General features: G+C 34.3%; 2 protein-coding genes across 5 annotated transcripts; one reads left to right on the plus strand and one right to left on the minus strand.

The window, feature by feature from the left end:
• The first annotated feature begins 553 nt into the window (after positions 1–553).
• On the plus strand, positions 554–5174 carry LOC140063145 (uncharacterized). Its single transcript, XM_072109594.1, has 6 exons — positions 554–627; positions 1098–1151; positions 1669–1944; positions 2144–2347; positions 2478–2824; positions 3318–5174. The coding sequence occupies exons 1-6, from the start codon at positions 585–587 to the stop codon at positions 3522–3524; spliced, it is 1131 nt and encodes a 376-aa protein (XP_071965695.1). The 5' UTR covers positions 554–584; the 3' UTR covers positions 3525–5174.
• Positions 5175–5867: 693 nt separating this feature from the next.
• LOC140063141 (uncharacterized) lies at positions 5868–22661 on the minus strand. Of its 4 annotated transcripts, none has more exons than XM_072109590.1 (36): positions 22521–22661; positions 20638–21069; positions 19682–19792; positions 19382–19501; positions 18446–18568; positions 18247–18363; positions 18029–18151; positions 17804–17920; positions 17424–17540; positions 16898–17014; positions 16664–16786; positions 16439–16555; positions 16227–16349; positions 15997–16113; positions 14910–15032; positions 14707–14823; positions 14318–14434; positions 13804–13920; positions 13564–13686; positions 13347–13463; positions 13135–13257; positions 12905–13021; positions 12682–12804; positions 12480–12596; positions 12091–12204; positions 11576–11692; positions 11337–11459; positions 10932–11048; positions 10353–10463; positions 9743–9871; positions 9277–9396; positions 8680–8796; positions 8142–8255; positions 7571–7693; positions 6672–6753; positions 5868–6383 (listed from the first exon to the last, which is right to left on the minus strand). In XM_072109590.1, exons 1-36 carry the CDS (start codon positions 22585–22587, stop codon positions 6068–6070), a joined length of 4701 nt encoding a protein of 1566 aa, XP_071965691.1. In that variant the 5' UTR covers positions 22588–22661; the 3' UTR covers positions 5868–6067. The 4 variants fall into 4 exon arrangements, with proteins under 4 accessions (XP_071965691.1, XP_071965690.1, XP_071965692.1 ...); XM_072109589.1 differs by having other exon boundaries at positions 12091–12207; XM_072109591.1 differs by lacking the exon at positions 18247–18363 and having other exon boundaries at positions 12091–12207.
• Between the last annotated feature and the right edge of the window lie 1309 nt (positions 22662–23970).

The following is a 23970-nucleotide window of genomic DNA, read 5'->3' on the forward strand; positions in this document are numbered from 1 at the left end:
AAATGTTACTTTGAAATTGAATTGAGTAACAGACAGTCTATGACGTTAGGCGGTAAAGTGAAAGAAAAGTTTATTCAACTTGGAATGTTGGTTGGCAAGCAAAACAATATCGATGATCTAAATATATCTGGAATATCAATATAACTTGATTTTAAAATATTGATTATTGATATGAAGACTCATCAGTGGAATGTGTAGATACTTTAGCACCATTGACTGAATATGCAGAAACGGTTATGTCCAAATTAAAGGTATGTCTACACTTTCAAACTTTACGTGACAAAAAATGTGGCGTTTAAGATGGTGACTATGCATAATGTGTAGTATAGTTCTTTCACGGTGTAATGAATACATATCATTAACACAATTAATATTCTTGTATTTCAATAGTCAAATAAAAACCCATGTTCAGCAACACTATTATTATTATACACTATTGATCAATATCCTACACATCACATGTTATGCTAAATCGATAAAAACACTCGATATACTATACCCCTGCCTTCTGCCTTGTTGCCAAGATTATCACGTAATACTTCCAAGGCAGTTACTATACTGGAAGGATTGTCTAAGTGTTGAAAATGATGCCAGATAGAAAATCCCGCAGACACAATGTGACCGAATGTAAGCAAAATTTTCTTTTCTTTTTAAGTCGATAATGAATGGGTGGAGTTGTTGTTACCAGTCATGGGTTAAAACCTGGATTTTTTTCGCAAGAAAAAAAAAACAACTCCACTCCCAAAGAATTGATTATGTAGAACATCATGTGTATATTTTATACTATAGGCCTAAAAGAGTGAATTATTCGCTTATTGACAATTTGCTTTAACATATAAAAACAAACAAACAAAACATATGTCTCTTCTTTTTCATATACATATAAAAAACAGAAACGTCGGTGCCTACAGAACTTTCTGGCATCTATGTTTCACAGATTTTTTCATGTAAATTTACTGATTTTTTTAGTGTTAAAACCGATAATTAAAGTGTTCAATGCTTAAACTGTTAATGACAAAGATGTTTTTTTTTAGTTTGGTGTAATATATTTTTGTAACTGTTAGAACTTACCAATTCAATTCTTTACTCATTCACAGATGTGTTTTATATATTCTTACTAATGCTATTATCTAATGAAGGCTCAGTAACTGGTAAGTAAATCAATGTGAGCACAATTTACACAATCTACAACATATTAAATCATTCTTTTGAATATACATTGTTTTATGTTGATTATAATAACATTATCAATATTTTAGGCAATTCGTGTGATGGAACATTGGAGCTGGAGGAGAGATTATTTCACCAAATTAGCCATTCATGACGTTTAATATAATACTGTATTTTAACTGTTGTTTCTTCATAACCAACAATCATTAGTTAGTTGATATAATCTATCTTTAGTGACAGATAAAATATCGTTTTAATTAATAATTTTATTTTAACTTAAATACACTTCATTCTAATGTACGCGATTGCTCTCTAGTCGTCCTAGTTGACAGGGGCTGGTCAAGCACATCACAAGATGACAGTTTTATTACTTTTGCTTTTCCGCTACTCCCATGTAGCAGTTATACTAATATGTTTTTTTTGTTATGTAGAAAGATTGAAAATTAATAAATAATTAATCATGTATGTTATTTTAATGAAAATACTTTAATATAATAGGTATCAGTTATTTAGGATGTTTTAAAGACGCGTCGTCTAGAGCAATGCCTGCTGCGTTTACAGAAAACAATGACATGACAATAGAGTTTTGCATCCAGTATTGCAATGGTCTAGGACACTTGTACAGTGGTTTACAGTATTATCGGCAGTGTTTTTGTGGTGATGAGACGTATAATAATTTAGGCCAAATGCCAGAAAGCGACTGTAATTGCCCATGTGATGGTAACGCACAGCAAATATGCGGCGGAGGTTGGAGAAATTCTGTGTATTACTCTGGTAGGTTAAAAATAAAATAAATCATTTAAAAAATAAAATATTTATTTCCAAAAATTGTTCGATTTTCTACTCTCCATCAAACGACAACATTTACCCATAGCATTTCGTACATTCCAACTTTCATGTAAGATATGCTATACTTTGGAACTGATACATAGATACATATTATGAATTTATGGTTATTTTTTAATGGAAATAGGCAATCAAGAAACTACTACCAAATTAATAACGACGCCCGAACCTACTACCGAGGTTGAAACGACGTCCGAACCTACTACCGAGGTTGAAACGACGCCCGAACCTACTACCGAGGTTGAAACGACGTCCGAACCTACTACCGAGGTTGAAACGACGCCCGAACCTACTACCGAAGTTGAAACGACGCCTGAACTTACTTCCGAAGGTGAGACGTAAACATTGATGTTTATTTAACTTTATTTATCTATATCTAGTAGAATTCTGCTATTTGTCACATTGGTGTATAATTTGAAGAGGATGCGCGATTTTGTTATCCATGTCTCGTCTTTTTACAGATGTTTGTGAGGACATATTGGGTGCTGTAAATGGCAGTATGCATATTTCAGACAATGGATTCTCAGCATCATCACAACACGGTGGTGATAAAAATGGTGCACATAAAGCACGTCTGAACACACCGTTACAAGCAGATGGTAAAGGAGGAAGCTGGAGAGCAGCCACTGTAGACAACATGCAATGGGTGCAAGTTGATCTCTGTTATCTAACAAACGTATCGGGAATTATTACACAAGGTCGAAATAATAATAATAATAACATTGTATATGTTTCAAAATATAAAGTCCTCTACAGCACAGATGGGATTAACTTTGTAACAATTTCTGGAATGAATGGCGCAGTCAGGGTAGGTTTAAAGTCGACGAGAAATAGTATTCGCCCCATTCCCATTCCCCATACTCTACTTCACTCTACTACATTCCACTCAACTCCACTCTACTCCACTCTACTAAACTCCACTCTACTCCACTTTACTAAACTCCACTCTACTCCACTCTACTAAACTCAACTCTACTCCACTCTACTAAACTTCACTCTACTCCACTCTACTAAACTCCACTCTACTCCACTCTACTAAACTCCACTCTACTCCACTCTACTAAACTCCACTCTACTCCACTCTACTAAACTCCACTCTACTCCACTCTACTAAACTCCACTCTACTCCACTCTACTAAACTCCACTCTACTCCACTCCACTCTACTAAATATTAAGCCGAATATAAGTTCACATTTAACGTTACATTTTCAACACCTTTATAGTGCTTATGCCATATACGTACAGAAGTTTTCAAACTCTTATTGTATTACGCACAGAATACCTTTACTTATTTATACAGGAGTTTATTGGAAACTACGACAGGAACACTGAAGTAGTCAACATTTTTGATGGTCTAATCGAGGCTCAGTTCATCCGTGTGAACCCAACTGAGTGGTCTGGAACTGTGGCGATGCGATTTGCAGTTCTTGGTTGTCTCGTCAACAGTTCATGTCCAGGTACGGTAAACTTAACGTGCGTACACATTAGTAGACGTTGTGATAGCTAAAGCTTGGTTCCCACTCTAAATCTCTGTCCACACTATCAAACTAATTTGACAAAAAAGTGTTATGTGCCCGATTATGGTAGTGATATGCTTAAATATGGTGGTGATAACATCATCCTGTTCATATATGGGCACATACATTTTTTTTTAACATACATTGTGGTTATGTATAGACAGAGCTTAAGACGCAACGCAGGGACGTTAGCGCAATTTGACAAATCACAATAGATTGATTATCCGAACTGTCGCTTGTCATTGGTCAGTTTGCTTGCGTTAGGTTTACGTCTGTTGCGTTGCGCTAGTGGGAGCCAAGTTATATGGACTACGCAACATTATAAAATCTTAGTAGTAGTAGTAGGTATAGGAACTATCACAACTCTTTGGATATACGTTCAGGTAGTACTGTACGATATATGGAATGTTGTGATTAATCTCACTCTTGCCTGGTTGCTTCTCTCAGTGGCGGATCCATGGTTTTCAAATTGTGAAGACGACGGATGTAGCCGACCAGTCCGATTCCCATCCCGAAATTACAATGCAAAACATAAGACATTGGATTAACTTTATTTCATCATTTTAGGCCCTGCCTTCTTCCGAATTATTTCAAAATCTTGGATACGCCACTGAAAGAAGTAACAAACAACATTTTTTATGTCTTTTTTGTTTATTTTTGTGTGTGTTTTACACACTGTTCAAACACACACGCACACCTACGCATACTTCCGTTTTGTAAAAGTTATTTACAGTATACTTTAATGACATCCATTACGTATTATATTTATATATGTATATGTTTTATTTGTGAATCGTATTTACATGTTTTCGGTTAACCCCCACATTCATTGTGGTATTATAGAATATTGCAGATGTACAATTTTATGTAATCATAATAATTATGTAAAGTTATTGTTTCAAATGTACATTGGATTTAATTATAAGTAGCTATCATAATGCAATACAGTGTGTTTTAATTAACATTAATTATAATATTGATGATTTTAGTAGAACAGTGCATTGAAAGAAGACAAGTACGTGAGTATCAATGCGACAAGTTTGTAGTACCAAACGAGTAAAACTGGTTTCTTACCTTTTGTTTTGAGGAAGATAGTCCACTTTATTATCTTGCCTCGTCTCTTTAAAAACAAATATAAGAGAAAACAGGACGATAACGGTCGACGATAGATAACGGTCGACGATAGATAACTATATATTTTCCTACAGAAAAAATAAATCGAAACTTTTTCAACTACTGTATATGTTTAGTAAGGGCAATAATACCATGACGAAACAAATATGTTAATGTTCTTATTGATCATGACGTCAGTTGAGAATGTTATTTTCGTCAAAGACAGCATAAATTGTTATCATAATTATAGGATGAACTCTTTTTATTTGTTTTCTGTAAGAAAAAATGTATCATCGTCGTTCTTTATCATGTATCGTTACAGGCCTTAATATCTTGCTTTATCCAAATATTTGTACTTTTATCCTTTTTTTCAGATGGTTATTATAATCTACTCTACGCATCTAATGAATACGGTACTTTGATTACATTGTTACATCTGTCTGGTATTTATTAACAGAGATGCAATAAACAAGGCTTACGTATGTGAGATTCTTTGGGAAATACTACAATGTTCAAAAGTGGCAATTGCCTTGGTATTTATGTATCTGCACAGTACCACGCCTTGTAAACCACCACCTACCAACATGCTAAACTGTACTTAAACTGTGGTGGAAATAAACGCAATCAATATTATTTTCTTTAGTATTAAATTTTATTTTAAAATGAAATAGACAAGCAAATTATCATTAAAATCTACATTTAGATACATCTTAACTAGACTGACGTTTGCAAATCATTGAGATACAAGTCTAGGTGCATTACAGTAGTTCGTTAATTATTCAAGACGTTCTGGATGATGGGACAGTGATCCCTTCTTATATACGACAGGAATATCGCATTGACCTGCCATAATAATATATGTTCGTATGTCTGTATAAAATAATGACTTATTACAAATACATATGACCATGAACTTGGCTTTTATTTCGTCGTTTAAACTTATCCACCAATCCCCACCAAGCGTATTTTATTTTGACAAAAACATTATTTAATTGCAGTAAGCATATTTCGCATAAAAAAATATAAATATAAATATCTAGCTATTCAGAATTGAGTTCTGTAGATATATTACTGTGTATATGCATCTGATTCAATTCCGATTCAATGAACGACGATTGATATTTGATTACAATTATTCAAATATTGTAATGGCAAGACTTCAAATAATTTGACACTAACATTACTAATTATATTATTTACGCGCTATTATTATTTATTAGTATTGATTATCAATTGATGCTACTGTTAATTTGATATCGATCATATCGATTAGTAGGATTAGCTGAACTTTATATTAATAGTGTTTACTTATTCAATATTCATTTCATTTATTTGTACACAAGGGAAATTAATGTTCTCGTCAGTAATAAACAAATTCAATTGTGATACAAAACAAATATGTGCGTAGTACCCAGCATATTTAATACATATTTTTCGTCAAATCCAAGTATGTACTTGTAGGCGTGTGTTGTTTCTGATCCTCAGTGTGCGCGTGCGCATACACACCGGTATATGAGTACGTCTTCTTTTCTGGTAATACCTCATAGACATTACCAATAGGCTCTATGACGTCATCATCCATATATGGGTATTTCTTCTTTTCTGGTAATCCCTCATAGATATTACCAACAGGCTCCGTGACGTAATCACTCATCTTTGATTTTTTGTCTGGGGCATGTCCTATTACAATAGGGTTATCATACCCGTTGAAATCAATAAGAGGTTTTATATCCTTTCTGTAAAAATAGTCAAATCATATTTCGGAAAATGTGATTTTTATAATAATATGTATTCATTAATTATGATTAATATATTCAATATTATAATAAAAGTAATTTTAACAAAAGATACCGAATGTTTTAATGTGCCTATATAATAATTGTAACAAGTGTCACGTTATAAGTCATTCAAAATAACTAATAATTTCCTTGATCATGACGTTTAATCATGAGCTACTTTCTACGTGTGAACGCGATGTTACATAGATATTAAGCTGTAAACACAATCATAATCGTTTGCCTTACCTAGGTTTGCAAATGCAACAGGCTAAAACTATAAATACCATGACGATAATCGCAGCAGAAATACCAACAGCAGGAACCACACCTACATAACATTATTTAAAAGATATTTTTTAAATACAACATGTGAACGAACGTTACTTTATTCAATTCAATTCAACGTAAACATTTTCTTTCTTAAGCTTGGTTCCCACTAGAACGTAACGCAAGGACGTAAACGCAACACAAGCGTTTTAACCAATGACAAGCGAAGTTATAGACAGTTAGCAATAACAAGCGAATAAGCCATCGCTTGTGATTGGTCAATTCACTTGCGTTGCGTTACGTCTTTGCGTTGCGTCGCTAGAGTGGGAACCACGCTTTAGATCTTTCATAAACAATCCAATCAAACATACATCAGCGTTGGGTGCAAATTGATATTTTAGGATATTTTAGGGTATTGTAGCTGGTTTTGTGCAAGTTGCTGTTGTTCATTTCCTGGTGCAATGTTTTCTCTTTTTGGTTTGCAAGTTTCTTATATGGATGTTTATCCAAAATAAAGGAAATAAATGAATGAAAACTGATCTGACATGCATAGACATTACAGATACAATGTTTAAACGTACACTATGTTATGACAGTGTCGGTGCAGTGCATTTTAAGGTATATTATAACCAAAGAACTTATACTTATATTAGTTCTTTGATATAACCTACCTCACAATCATCATATACAATGACAAGATCTATATTCCAACCATCAAATTGAATACAATAGAAGATTAACGTATTACCATAACAACTAAATATACTGAACCTTCCTAATATCACAAAATCAATAGGTTTATAAGTTGTTAATATTTTTATGAACATGTTTTTCTGTCTTCATTTTGACAGTCCTAATATACCTGATGACGTACTTACCCATTAGATGTCGGTTGAAATAGTCCTGAGTTTTCTTGTTGGTTTCGACAGAATTTGGGTTGGTTACCTGCGAATCAACTAGACCCAATGTTGTCCTTATTGTCTGTATAGTGGTTACTTCAACTGGAATGGCAAAACATTAATTTAACATTAGCGGTCATGTTTTTGTTAATTTGTTAATTTTAATTTTTTTTATTTCATCATAATAAGACATTACAATACATGTTTTTGTTAATACCTCTAGTAATTGAAATGTACCACTTTACGTCTTAATGTTATTTTCATTTCTGTAATTTATATATATTTTGTTTGCTTTTGTCCGTTTTGTTTTGTTCCTGACACGAGCATTGACTTCATTGGTGACGTAAATGTTATTTTTGATTAAGATTCAGATTCGATTTATTAAGTCATTCATACATAGTACAATGATAATTGTTTGTTGGCAGAAAAACACAAACAAAACAATATACACATAATATTTATTGATTTAAACATTACGAATATACATTTTAGAGTATAAGAAGATAAGAAGACATGTCTGTAACAAATATATTTTATATATGAAACTCACTTTCATCGCATCTGTCTCCGGACCAGCCAGCCTGGCAGATGCACATGTACTCGCCATTGGGACGATCAATACAAGTCAATGCGTTCACACAAGGACTGTTATTGCAGGCCAGTTCTGGAAATAAGATAATAATGAAATTTACTGTAATACTGTAGTATACATTATGCCTATGTTTATTATTTACATTAGGCTACCTTAACCACTTTGTTAATGTTATATTAAGACATGCTTAGCAGACGTGGGCTACATTATTCGAACATTTAAGGCTATACTGACTATTTTTTGGAGTTAGTGTACGAGTTTCTGTCGACACTATCAGAAAATTGTATTTTTTAAATCTGATTTTTAGGAGAATTGCTTACTCGAAGTAATTTTTCAATAATACTGCCCTCATAAACTGCCTACTAACCCGTGTCACAGAGGCTTACTGCCCTGATAAACTGCATACTAACCCGTGTCACAGAGGCTTACTGCCCTGATAAACTGCCTACTAACCCGTGTCACAGAGGCTTACTGCCCTGATAAACTGCCTACTAACCCGTGTCACAGAGGCTTCCGGTCCAATGTTCGTCGCATAGACAGTAAAAAGTCATTAATCTCTGGATGTTAAAACACACACCATTCAGACAAGGACTAGATTTACAAAAGTTTTCCTCTGTAAAATAAAATGATTATAAAAAACGCTTTCTGATTACAAATGTTTAATTAATATTCGTTCCACAGTTAAAGATCTGTCAATATGGTTATGTTATGAAATGTGTAGACTTACCATAGGTATGCGTCATGCGTTTTTCTTCTTCAACAAACGTGTTTACACTGCACCACATGACATTAGGGAGAGGCACCATTTAAGCGCCTTGAGCACTTTAGTGGATATACAGTATGTGCGCTGTATAAATCTTATTATTAATATTATTATTATTATTATTATTATTAGTATTATTATTGTTATTATTATTATTATTGTGTCTAAGTTGGTTGATAATTTTGTTTATTTTATTGTATGGTGATTTTTTAGTGTTATATTCTTGCTTTTTATATTATTTAGTTAAATTCTTGATGTTCGTCCAATAGCTGTTTGTGTGTTGCACATTTGTATGTTTTCCCCTTTTTGTAATAATCTGTGATAATGTACCTGTTTGGCAGTCGTGACCCTCAAATCCTGCTGGACATTCACATTCATAGTTGCCCTGTTGGTCAACATCAATGCATTTACCTCCGTTTAAACAAGGTTCGACAACACATCCATCAGTAGCTATTGAAAGAGACCAGATAATCAGAAGAATGCGGTGTATATCATCATCGTGCAATCGTTTTCTTTACAATGTCGGTGAATTATTCAATTTATAGAACCAATTACACAACAATAAAGTTGTCCTAAAATTCTATCTTCCGTTTGCTAGATATGAGCGTTAGTTACTGTAGTTATAGGCCTATATAAAATTATACAACAATGAAGTTTTCCTAAAATTACTATCCTCTGTTTGCTAGATATAAGCTTTAGTTACTGTAGTATGTGTATACGGTGAATAAGGAACACCCTTTAGCACCAGTAATACTGGTATTAACGATACACTATTACACTTATTATATAGGCCTACATATTTCGCAGTTGACTCCTGTCCAGTTCTCTTCACAGGAACAGAAATATCCAAGACGATCCAAAGTCGGTTCAAAACACTCTCCATGTACGCATGGGTTACTCAAGCACTCCATGTCCATATCGATTTCTAAGTAAACAATTGAATAATTTAGTGATGACATTGGTGTATGTGATAATATAAAATATATGTTACGATTTCTCCACCAAACAGATAGCTGTCTTAATCTAATTGTTGAAAGCTGAAACGGTAATCCCTCTAACCAAAGTGATATTTCACAAATGATGATATATCCGTCAATCTAGTTTGAAAAAAAAAGTGTGATGTGCCCAAATATGGTAGTGATTTGTTCAAATTTGGTAGTGATATTTCCAAATATGGTAGTGATAATACATCATCATGACCATATATGGGCACATCGCATTTTGTTCAGTGTAGACAGAGCTTAAGCTTTCGGAACAAAACAAGGACATTACTCTTCAGTAATATATTGCATTAAACCTGGATGGTTTAAAATCTACAGGGAATCTTTAGCAGGTCACTCACACACGTAGATAATCTCTCTACTGAATAAGGGCATAGTTTCTAATTTCTAAGAACACATATATACCTTCTTCACAGTTTTGTCCACTCCATCCTTCATCGCAGTGGCATATGTAATTGTCTAACGTTATCAGACACTGTCCGTTAAGACATGGGCTAGAATCACATGCTGTTTCCACTACACATAAATAATTGAAATAACAAATATTACGACTACTATTTTAAATTAGTAAAGTAAAACAATGTGAACTAAACCGATAAAATCAAATGTATATTTTACAGACGTAACATTCCGTGCAGAGCTACAATGTTGTACACTGAAGCAGAGAGAGAGTAGAAGAACCAATGAAGCTATTGAGAACTATCTGGAGGCCAACAATTATAGCGAATACTGAATGATTACAACGACAATGATGATGTTGATGATAATGACGATGATGATGGTAATGATAATGATGATGATGATGATAATAATAATGATGATAATGATAATGATGACGATGACGATGACGATGACGATGACGATGACGATGACGAAGACGAAGACGATGACGATGATGATTACGTTCAAGTATTCCAACATTTCAAATTTAACTGCAGTTTTTTAATTAAATCAAAGCCTTTTTAAAACGCACACAAAACTAACCAATCTCGCAGTTGTCACCAGAATATCCGTCAATACAATCACATAGGTATCCCCCAGTGTCAACATCGACACAAATACCATTATTTAAACACGGGAACAGGTTACAACCATTTCGTTCTAAAACAAAATCAAAGTCTTAGTATTCATGTTGAATTTCCATTTCTTTTATGCATTGTGAATGCTTATTTTTGCAACATTGTCTGTACTGCGTGAAAACAAAAATATTACAAATAAATAAATAAACGATTTGAACCTTTTTAAATTGTTAAATTGTACTCGCAAACTATCAATAATAACTAAACACTAAACACTGTTTCTGATGAAGTAAAGTTGAAATAATAAACACTGATTTGTATTTATGAATTATTTATAAGTCTGAAATTCTTTTCTTTATTATCATTTTACCTGTTTCGCAATGTGTACCAATCCACGAATATAAACAGTCACATCTGTACTGTAGGCCATCTGGTGAGAGGCTTACACAAACTCCACTATTCATACACGGGATCAGGCCGCAACCCACAATTTCTAAAAAAAGGAAATTTAACCAATTACGATTTTTGTATAAAACTATTAGGCCTATGTCCGCAATGCACGTTCAGCTGTGAACTGCCTAAACTAATAATAGAAGGCGTGAAACTTACCTTGATTACAATTATTACCCGTAAAGCCATCGTAACAACTACAGATATAGGAATCCAAAGAAGAACTTGAAACACAATTTCCATTTACACAGGGATTGCTATCACAAGGTGATATTTCTAAATAATTAAACGAAATGTTAAGTTAATTTAAAAAAATGATTGACAGTATTGACTCTCTGCTCCAAGCTCTTAGATTGGTGCAGTTACCAACAATATGACAAAGAACAACCCAAGAGTCTTAAAAACCAATAACGAGTCAAAGTTACCGTGACCTGAATATATCACCTTAGGTGTTGGGAAAACAAGCCTTATTGCAAAAAATTAACAAACAAAAGAACTTTTTAATGATTGAAATGGAAATCTAATTTTATTTTTCATTACACTTTCTTTTCGAACAAAGTTTAGCAAATATATTTTCTTCCTAATAATTCACCTACGGGTCACCTCGTCAGCTCAATTCTATTGTAGCATCGCCTCGAAAAACATAATGTAATTGTGAAACATAAATATAATACCTTCTTCACAATTTTGTCCTTTCCATCCTTCGTTACAGAGACAGAAATAACTGTTACTAGCCGAAATTGTAAAGCACTGTCCGTTTAGACATGGATTTGAGTCACATACTGTTTCTACTATAAAAACAAAAGGCATAATATTGGTATATCAATAATGCTTCTAAATATGTATCGATAGTTTGGCATGTCGATAAATCTTTGTTGAATTAAGTAAAGAACACGATTCAAATATTGACACCATCTTTAAGAATGAGAGTTTATCCGTTTACCTTTGGTTACATCTTATTCGCCTAAATTTTAAATAAAAGCTCGATATGATCTTCTGATTGTAAGTCTTCTCACTGTCATCACCGAATACAATTATAAAGAATAAAAATAAATACACTCACCGATCTCACAGTTGACACCAGAATAGCCGTCCATACAATTACATTGGTATCCTCCAGTCACAATATCAACACATTGTCCATTATTTAAGCACGGGTTAAGGTTGCATCCATTTCGGTCTAAGAATTGAAAAAAAATATTTAATAAAATTCTGTTCGTCTTTAATATATTTATTCTACGGTGTATTTGGCCTCTTTCATTTACCTGTTTCACAATGTGTTCCAATCCACGCATATAAACAGTCACATCTGTACTGTAGGCCATCTGGTGAGAGGCTTACACAAACTCCACCATTCATACACGGGGTTAGGCCGCAACCCACAATTTCTAGAAAGAAAGAAAAATGAAAACACCATCAGATTTACAGAATATTATGGTACTAAACAGAAAAAGGGGGAATATAAGCGTAAAAATTAAATTCACTTACCGGTCTCACAATTGACACCAGAATAACCGTCTATACAATTACACTGATATCCTCCAGTCACAATATCAAAACATTGTCCATTATTTAAGCATGGGTTTAGATTGCATCCATTTCGGTCTAAGATTATAACAATTTAAGAAAAAAAATGTAGCCATTTCGTTGAATCACTAGCAAGTGGTTTAAATTGGTTTCTATAAATATTACTTATACTTTTCATCAAGAGTGTTTACCTGTTTCACAATGTGTACCAATCCACGCATATAAACAGTCACATCTGTACTGTAGGCCATCTGGTGAGAGGCTTAGACAAACTCCACCATTCATACACGGGATCAGGTCACAACCCACAATTTCTAGAAAGAAAGAAAAGGTACATATAGGCCTACCGAAACTTAATCTTTAACTCAATTTGAAGAGTTTAAAAGAAAAGAAACTAACTTACCGGTCTCACAGTTGACACCAGAATAGCCGTCCATACAATTACACTGATATCCTCCAGTCACAATATCAACACATTGTCCGTTATTTAAGCACGGGTTTAGGTTGCATCCATTTCGGTCTACAAATGGAAAGAATATATAATAGATTTATTAACAGTTGAATTCAAACTTATAAGAATTTAATATAGGCCTACTACAGTCTTGGCCTTTTTCATTTACCTGTTTCGCAATGTGTTCCAATCCACGCATATAAACAGTCACATCTGTACTGAAGGCCATCTGGTGAGAGGCTTACACAAACTCCACCATTCATACACGGGGTCAGGCCGCAACCCACAATTTCTAGAAAAAAGGAAATTTAACCAATTACGATTTTTGTATAAAACTATTAGGCCTATGTCCGCAATGCACGTTCAGCTGTGAACTGCCTAAACTAATAATACAAGGCGTGAAACTTACCTTGATTACAATTATTACCCGTAAAGCTATCGTAACAACTACAGATATAGGAATCCAAAGAAGAACTTGAAACACAATTTCCATTTACACAGGGATTGCTATCACAAGGTGATATTTCTAAATAATTAAACGAAATGTTAAGTTAATTAAAAAAAATGATTGACAGTATATTAACTTTCTGCTCCAAGCTCTTAGATTGGAGCAGTTACCAACAATATGACAAAGAACAACCCAAGAGTCTTAAAAACCAAAAACGAGTCAAAGTTACCGTGACCTATATCACCTTAGGTGTTGGGAAAACATGCCTTATTGCAAAAAATTAACAAACAAAAGAACTTTTTAATGATTGAAATGGAAATCTAATTTTATTTTTCATTACACTTTCTTTTTGAACAAAGTTTAGCAAATATATTTTCTTCCTAATAATTCACCTACGGGTCCACCTCGTCAGCTCAATTCTATTGTAGCATAGCCTCGAAAAACATAATGTAATTGTGAAACATAAATATAATACCTTCTTCACAATTTTGTCCTTTCCATCCTTCGTTACAGAGACAGAAATAACTGTTACCAGCCGAAATTGTAAAGCACTGTCCGTTTAGACATGGATTTGAGTCACATACTGTTTCCACTATAAAAACATAAGGCATAATATTGGTATATCAATAATGCTTCTAAATATGTATCGATAGTTTGGCATGTCGATAAATCTTTGTTGAATTAAGTAAAGAACACGATTCAAATATTGACACCATCTTTAAGAATGAGAGTTTATCCGTTTACCTTTGGTTACATCTTATTCGCCTTAATTTTAAATAAAAGCTCGATATGATCTTCTGATTGTAAGTCTTCTCACTGTCATCACCGAATACAATTATAAAGAATAAAAATAAATACACTCACCGATCTCACAGTTGACACCAGAATAGCCGTCCATACAATTACATTGGTATCCTCCAGTCACAATATCAACACATTGTCCATTATTTAAGCACGGGTTAAGGTTGCATCCATTTCGGTCTAAGAATTGAAAAAAAAATATTTAATAAAATTCTGTTCGTCTTTAATATATTTATTCTACGGTTTATTTGGCCTCTTTCATTTACCTGTTTCACAATGTGTTCCAATCCACGCATATAAACAGTCACATCTGTACTGTAGGCCATCTGGTGAGAGGCTTACACAAACTCCACCATTCATACACGGCGTCAGGCCGCAACCCACAATTTCTAGAAAGAGAGAAAAATGAAAACACCATCAGATTTACAGAATATTATGGTACTAAACAGAACAAGGCCAACAGCCATTAAGTCGCGTGCTATAATGCATAGTGATACCGGAGCGACAGACAAACAAACCGACAGACAGACAGACCGACAGACAGACGGACCGACCGACATAGTGAACTATACTGACCGAAATTACTGAACATGTTTAAAAATGTTGAAATGTTTAAAAACATTTATATTTTTTTAATTTACACGTGCGTAGCCTGTCACTTTTGACGTGCTCGTATAACGTAATTTCGAGTTGAAAAGTAAGTCAAGAAAACAGAAATCGGGCAAAAAGAGTGCGCAATAACATTTAACGCGCACTGCGCGCGCAAAAATCTGCGCACTCATGGCAATTTTGTAAACGCTTAAAATTGCCTGAAACGTACTCTTATTTCATCGAAAATAAATTTTAAAAATTTTAAGCGCAAGTACGCATGCGTTACATGCGCTACGCACGTAATTGTATTGCCATATGATGATTTATGCCCTGAAATTTATGAGTACCAAATTTTATTTAATTGTGATTCATGGTTGTTAAGATATGATTACAAACGTGATTTCGTTAAATCGTGCGTAGACCGCGTAATTTTTTATTGCGCACCGTGAAAACATAACCACATCGATTCCTGGCCATAAGGAATATTCTGTGAAAAATTGACTTAGCTAGATTAAACTGATATCAAGATAAGGTCATAAAGCGATAAAACGCATAGTGATACCGGACCGACAGACAGACAGACAGACAGACCGACAGACAGACCGACAGACAGACAGACCGACAGACAGACCGACAGACCGACAGACAGACCGACAGACAGACAGACAGACAGACAGACCGACCGACCGACATAGTGAACTATAGAGTCGCTTCCACGCGACTAAAAAGGGGAATATAAGCGTAAAAATTAAATTCACTTACCGATCTCACAATTGACACCAGAATAACCGTCCATACAATTACACTGATATCCTCCAGTCACAATATCAAAACATTGTCCATTATTTAAGCACGGGTTTAGATTGCATCCATTTCGGTCTAAGATTATAACAATTTAAGAAAAAAAATGTAGCCATTTCGTTGAATCACTAGCAAGTGGTTTAAATTGGTTTCTATAAATATTACTTATACTTTTCATCAAGAGTGTTTACCTGTTTCACAATGTGTACCAATCCACGAATATAAACAGTCACATCTGTACTGTAGGGCATCTGGTGAGAGGCTTACACAAACTCCACCATTCATACACGGAAAAAGGTCACAACCCACAATTTCTAGAACAAAAGAAAAGGTACATATAGGCCTACCGAAACTTAATCGTTAACTCGATTTGAAGAGTTTAAAAGAAAAGAAATACACTTACCGATCTCACAGTTGACACCTGAATAACCATCCATACAATTACATTGGTATCCTCCAGTCACAATATCAACACATTGTCCGTTATTTAAGCACGGGTTTAGGTTGCATCCATTTCGGTCTAAAATTGAAAGAATATATAATAGATTTACGTCTGTTATTCACAATTGAATTCAAACTTATAGGAATTTAATATAGGCCTACTACAGTCTTGGTCTTTTTCATTTACCTGTTTCGCAATGTGTTCCAATCCACGCATATAAACAGTCACATCTGTACTGAAGGCCATCTGGTGAGAGGCTTACACAAACTCCACCATTCATACACGGGTTCAGGCCGCAACCCACAATTTCTAGAAAAAAGGAAATTTAACCAATTACGATTTTGCATAAAAATATTATGTACGCAATGCACGTTTAGCTTCGAACTGCCTAAACTAATAATACACGTGAAACAAATTTACCTTGATTACAATTATGACCAGTAAAGCCATCGTAACAACTACAGATATAGGAATCCAAAGAAGAACTCGAAACACAATTTCCATTTACACAGGGATTGCTATCACAAGGTGATATTTCTAAATAATTAAACGAAATTTTAAGTTAATTACAAAAAAATGATTGACAGTATTGACTCTCTGCTCCAAGCTCTTAGATTGGTGCAGTTACCAACAATATGACAAAGAACAACCCAAGAGTCTTAAAAACCAAAAACGAGTCAAAGTTACCGTGACCTGTATATATCACATTTGGTGTTAGGAAAATAAGCATTATTGCAACAACAAAAAACAAAACAAAAAAAACAACGAACTTATTAATGATTGAAGCGGAAATCTAATTTTATTTTTCATTACGATTTCTTTTCGAGCAACATTTAGCAAATATATTTTCTTCCTAATAATTCACCTACGGGTCCAGTTTGTCAGCTCAATTCTATTGTAGCATCGCCTCGAAAAACAAAATGTAATTGTGAAACAAAAATAATACCTTCTCCACAATTTTGTCCTTTCCATCCTTCGTTACAGAGACAGAAATAACTGTTACCAGCCGAAATTGTAAAGCACTGTCCGTTTAGACATGGATTTGAGTCACAAACGGTTTCCACTATAAAACACAAGGCCGTATGAGTATATCAATTATGGTTCTAAATATTTATCGATAGTTTGGCATGTCGACAAATCTTTGTTGAATTAAGTAAAGAACACGATTTAAATATTGACACCACCTTTAACAGGGACAGTTTGCCGTTTTACTTTTAGTTACATCTTATTCACCTTAATTTAAGATAGAATCTTGATCTGATCTTCTGGTTGTAAGTCTTCTCTAGAACGAATACAATCATAAAGAATAAAAATAAATACACTTACCGATCTCACAGTTGACACCAGAATAACCATCCATGCAATTACATTGATATCCTCCAGTCACAATATCAACACATTGTCCGTTATTTAAGCACTGGTTCAGATTGCATCCATTTCGGTCTAAGATATAAAGAATATTTAATAGATTGACATCCGTTATTAACAATTTAATTCACCCTTATAAGAATTTAATATAGGCCTACAACAGTCTTGGCCTTTTTCATTTACCTGTTTCGCAATGTGTTCCAATCCACGCATATAAACAGTCACATCTGTACTGTAGGCCATCTGGTGAGAGGCTTACACAAACTCCACCATTCATACACGGCGTCAAGCCACAGCCCACGATTTCTAGAAAGAAAGAAAACAAGTTAAAACACCCTCAGATTTACATAATATTTTTGGTAATAAACAATAAAAGGGGAATATAAATAAAATTAACTCACCGATCTCACAGTTGACACCAGAATAACCATCCATACAATTACACTGATATCCTCCAGTCACAATATCAACACATTGTCCACTATTTAAGCACGGGTTTAAATTGCATCCATTTCGGTCTTAGAATTGAGAAAATATTTAATAAAGTTCTGTTCGTCTTTAATATATTTATTCTACAGTATCTTGGCTTTTTTCATTTACCTGTTTCACAATGTGTTCCAATCCACGCATCTAAACAGTCACATCTGTACTGAAGGCCATCTGGTGAGAGGCTTACACAAACTCCACCATTCATACACGGGGTCAGGTCACAACCGACAATTTCTAGAAAGAAAAGAAAAAAGAATAACGATTTTATGAATTCGATAAAAAAAACTGTTGAGGAAGAAGGATACCATTTACAATTTACAATGTGAATACTGTAATGAATTACCATTCCTAACATGTTCAGTAACATAGTACAGTATCTACATGAATATTCTAGAATTAACAATATGTTTAGATTTAAGAAAACATGTATAATTAATATTAACAACCAGGAACATTCCAGAAGTGCTATTAATAGAAACTGTAATTCAATAGAATAAGAAGTATAAGGAATGATCTAGAAAGTTATGAACATATTGTATATAAGGGGAAGTATGACAATTGTAAGGAGGGAGAAGGATTTTTGATTGAAGCATTTATTTTGAAGAAGGTTGGATATTAGAGGTTGGATATTATATTGTAAAAGAAATTGTGAAGCTGTTGTTTAAAGTGCTTACTGGATTGTTGAAAGTTGAAGTTGATTGAAATTAAAGCTTTGTTTTGTGTTATTTTACAACTTTGTGGATTTTGTATGTATACTGTCACAAGGGAGTTCCTAAAGTATTTTTAACCGCTCGGAAACATACGTAAGAGGAGTTCGTGACAATACATAAAACAATGTACAGTATTTCAACAAGAATAACAACCATAATAATTTTCCAAGGTGGATGACATCAAATAAAGATAAAGATTCAATGGAGTTACTTTCATTGTTTGATGTTGGCAAAGCAATGACGTAACAATGAAATTTGTTTTATTGTTACGTCGCAAATGTTGATTTATTTATTACATTCGAGAATAAATTAAAATAAAACCTGTGTAAAACTGTACCTGACTCGCAATTTTGACCCTGAAATCCTGCTGGACAATCACATCGATAATCGCAATCATTACCAATATCATTACAAGTTCCCCCGTTTAAGCAAGGCTCTGACATACACCCATTTGTCGCTATTGAACAAAAAGAACATTATATTGCAATGGTGAGTGAGAGCTAGCTTAAAACAAATCCACAGAGACAAAATGTCCACTTGTGGCTGCTTTTGTTCGTGTGACTCTCAACTGATCAACTGATCAGAAGAGTAAAAATCCGTACAAGCTAGGCCTAATGTTAATAATTGAGATACGTACATGTTTCGCAGTTCACCCCCGTCCAACCATCTTCGCATGAACAAACATATCCAGAACTTGATTGTTCTAGACATTGTCCGTGTAAACACGGGTTACTTGAACATTCCATTTCTAAATACGTAAACATGATTAGCATATATAGTAACTGCATTGGATTGTCATAAAACTCAAACAGATGTGGAAATCACTATATTTGTATATTTGTTGTTAATTGTTAAAAACACAGTCACACAGAAGTATATATTTATTTCCATTGAATTTGTTTTTATCTGTTTAATAATTAGGGAAATCAAAGATACAATAATGTAATAAATGATTTCAATATTTATTTTTTAAATAATTTTGACGTGTGTATTAGTTGGTCGCTTTCTTGTAGATGCTTTAATTGTAGAATGTAATTTTTTTTTATTTCTGTGTTTAGCACCTGTTAGGTGTTTCCTTGCCTTTTATTTTTGTTTTTTCTATGTATTGTATATGTCAGAAATTGAATAAATAAATAAAATAAATAAATACATTTCCCCTTGCTGGCCTCTATGTGAGCTTAGATAGAAATTGTCGTGTCATTCGTTAGGCAAACGAATAATATTATTGATGATAATAGGTTAACCGTTCCTCCATTATACAACCGTGAAGTGTACAAGGTTGGTTGCATTTAATGGGAACAAGAATAACTTCCAAACAATTAAAGATCACTTGAATTCGTCTACATAATACAGACTAGGCTTGTTTACACCGATTTATTTTATCTGCATGCATTTATTTATTTGCAAGTAGTACAAACAGGTTCAGATAGTTGATTGTGTGTATTATCCAGGGTTAATCCGGGATATTAGAGTAATGAAATAATCTAAAGTGCACTAGAATATGGAAATTACAATAGCGGTACACACTAACCAATCAATCACTCTCTTTTCTGTCTTAAACATTAAATGTATAAAGAATATATCAAAACCTACCATTTGGTTCGTAAGTAGTAGATTGGACGTTATCACTGTCATTACTCTCACTTCCATGTCCACCACTGTCGCTGCCATGTTCACCACTATCACTGCCATAACTATCACTGCTATGTCCACCACTATCACTGCTATGTCCACCACTATCACTGCTATGTCCACCACTATCACTGCCATGTTCACCACTGTCGCTAGCATGCTCTTCGCTATCACTGCCATGACCCCACCAACCATGATGTCCACCACTATGGCTACCATGTCCACCACTATCGCCACCATGTCCACCACTATCGCTGCTATGTCCACCACTATCGCTGCTATGTCCACCACTATCGCTGCCATGACCCCACCAGCCATGATGCCAACTGCCATGTCCACCGCCATGCCCACCCCCGCCATGTCCACCTCCGCCATGTCCACCCCCACCATATCCTGAAATAAAAACAATATCTTTTAATTTATTTAAATCAATGTGATTTTATTTGCATAAACACATTTATTGAAAGGATGAAGACATTTAGACCTTGCAATGTGCATTTGAATGGTAACATCTAAAAATGGCATTTTTCAATGGATGAGAAAGATGATGGCGTACATTTCTTGCAAAAAGACTGCAAAAACTTTGGAAAATCGTCATTAGTCGCCAACATAAAATTTGGATGTAGTCCCTTTCACATTTGTTCTATAAGCTTGATTTGGAAGAATCTAAAAGAAGCTCATATTCTTGAAAATGGTCTACTTAAAAACTAGAATTACCATTTATGTCTTTCGCTATTATTATTATTATCATTTTTATTATTATTATTATAAAGCATACGTTTATTGATCCGATAACAACCAATTGCATTAATTGTATGTTTTTGGCTTTAAACATGTATTAAGGTGAAACTTCACAAGTCATGATGTTATTTAAATATTGAACAATGTCATAAGGAAATAGTTCACAAAACATTTCTGTCCCTAAAATTGAACATTCTGTGTTATTGTTGCCACTAAATCATTCCTTTGTCTGGAGATTATTTACCTCCTGACATAACAAATTAGCCAGACGAAGTACAACAATTTAGAAAAGTATATTCAGGTGAAAATTCAAATAATGTTATTCAAATATTAAACAATGTCATGAGGAAATAGTCAACCAAACATTATTCTGTCCTTAAAATTGAACATTCCGTGTTATTGTTGTGACTAAATTATTCCTTTGTCTGGAGATTATTTACCTCCTGACATAACAAATTAGCCAGACAAAGTACAACAATTTAGAAACGTATATTCGGGTGAAAATTTAAATAATGTTATAAATATTGAAGAATATCACGAGGAGATAGTTCACCAAACTTTTCTGTCTAAAAAATGAGTGTTATTGCTGCCACTAATTCCTTTGTCTGGAGATTATCCTCTAGACATCCTGTCTCGTCGTAAAAGCATAAGAAGTAATTTTGGGTTTAGAAACGTATTCAGGTGAAAATGCATGTGCTATTCTACAAATATTGAGAAATGTCTTGAGAAAAAAGTTCATAAAATATTGTTTACCCCAAGAGATTTTTACTGTTGCATATACGACTAAACCGTAATCAATTAATTTTCTCAGTTGTAAGTGTGAGAAAATTAAGAGGATGAGATTCAAGAGAGCAAAAGCCTGAGGTACATCCGACAGGAGTCCTCTCATACCACTTGAATTATAGAACAGTAGTGCTAGGCCTACTTTTCCATAGATGTATCCTCCTATGGTAAAACTGTATGGCCTTATACGATGGACAATAAGGTGGTATTACACTATAGAATACGCAGTAGTAGTCGTCAACCTTAGCATATGTAGAATTAAATGTACTATTAATATAAATATTAAAAAACTATGATTGTAACAGTTGTTTGTAACTTACCCGTACAGTGCGTTCTATCTGCTATAAATCCCAGCAGAAAAAACGACATGATCAATAACTTTATCATGATTGATTTGTTTCTTCGATTGTATTACCAGTGCACAAATGTTGCATTGGAACCGTAGGGTACATTACATGTTTCTGTAATGAAATATCATTTAGCTGAATTGTCCTTTTAAATACAATTTCTGTTGTTCACATGCAGTGATCCAGGACCGTTTGGTACCATGCGCAGTTGACATTGGCAAAACGCCATTTGAACAAAGGATAGAAACAACACAACAAGATCGTTTTTGTTATATAATTGTATATACGTTATACAAAAATAAATCTCTGACATAAAAAGTCTTCTGTAATGGTGTAACAAACACCACTTGACTTGGTTCCTCACTATGACTATGACGTAAGCGCAGCGCAAGCATTTTGCCACCTGACATGACTTGGTTCCTCACGAGGACTAGGACGTAAGCGCAGCGCAAGCATTTTGAGCAATCACGACGGGATTTAGAATGATTCACCGCGTCTTGATTGGTTGCGTTGCTTGGGTTGCGCTTAAAGCGTGGTTCCCACTAATGCTTGTTTCCCACTAGAACGTAACGCAAGGACGTAAACGCAACGCAAGCGTTTTAACCAATGACAAGCGAAGTTATAGACAGTTAGCAATCACAAGCGAATAAGCCATCGCTTAAGCGAATAAGCCATCACTTGTGATTGGTCAATTCACTTGCGTTGCGTTACGTCCTTGTGTTGCGTCGTTAGTGGGAACCACGCTTTAAGCTTGGTTCCCACTAGAACGTAACGCAAGGACGTAAACGCAGCGTAAGCGTTTTAACCAATGACAAGCGAAGTTATAGACAGTTAGCAATCACAAGCGAATAAGCCATCGCTTGTGATTGGTCAATTCACTTGCGTTGCGTTACGTCCTTGTGTTGCGTCGCTAGTGGGAACCACGCTTACGCGACGCAACGCAGCGACGTATTGACTCAAAGTGCTGTATTGCGTAATCACAAGTGGGAACCGACGACGCAACAGTGCTGCAAACATCACATATTTGATTTCACGCAGGCGGAGGAAAACATAATTATTGGAAGAGCATTTACGTAGGTTGCATTACGTTGCGTCGCTAGAGTGGGAACCAAGCTTACCTTAAATCTGCAGATCTATCTGTTGCATTGCAAACAATGACCACAGAATAACCAACAATTAATTTGTCAACAACTAACCTTGTTTGTATCCTACACAGAATCACAACACTATTATTTTTGGCCTTTCAATTGTAAGACATGTGATATAGAGCGGAAATATTTTGCATCCAGAATTAAAACAGGTTTGTTTGGTGCAAGATCATTCATCCTTACAATAACATAAAACGTAGGCATACATTGGAAACTAATTAACATTTACCACAATAGATCTCGGTGTAAATATTGATTTGTTTCTGTACAGCTAC

This window comes from Antedon mediterranea, chromosome 11 (genome assembly GCF_964355755.1).
Source record: "Antedon mediterranea chromosome 11, ecAntMedi1.1, whole genome shotgun sequence".
Lineage (NCBI taxonomy): Eukaryota > Metazoa > Echinodermata > Crinoidea > Comatulida > Antedonidae > Antedon > Antedon mediterranea.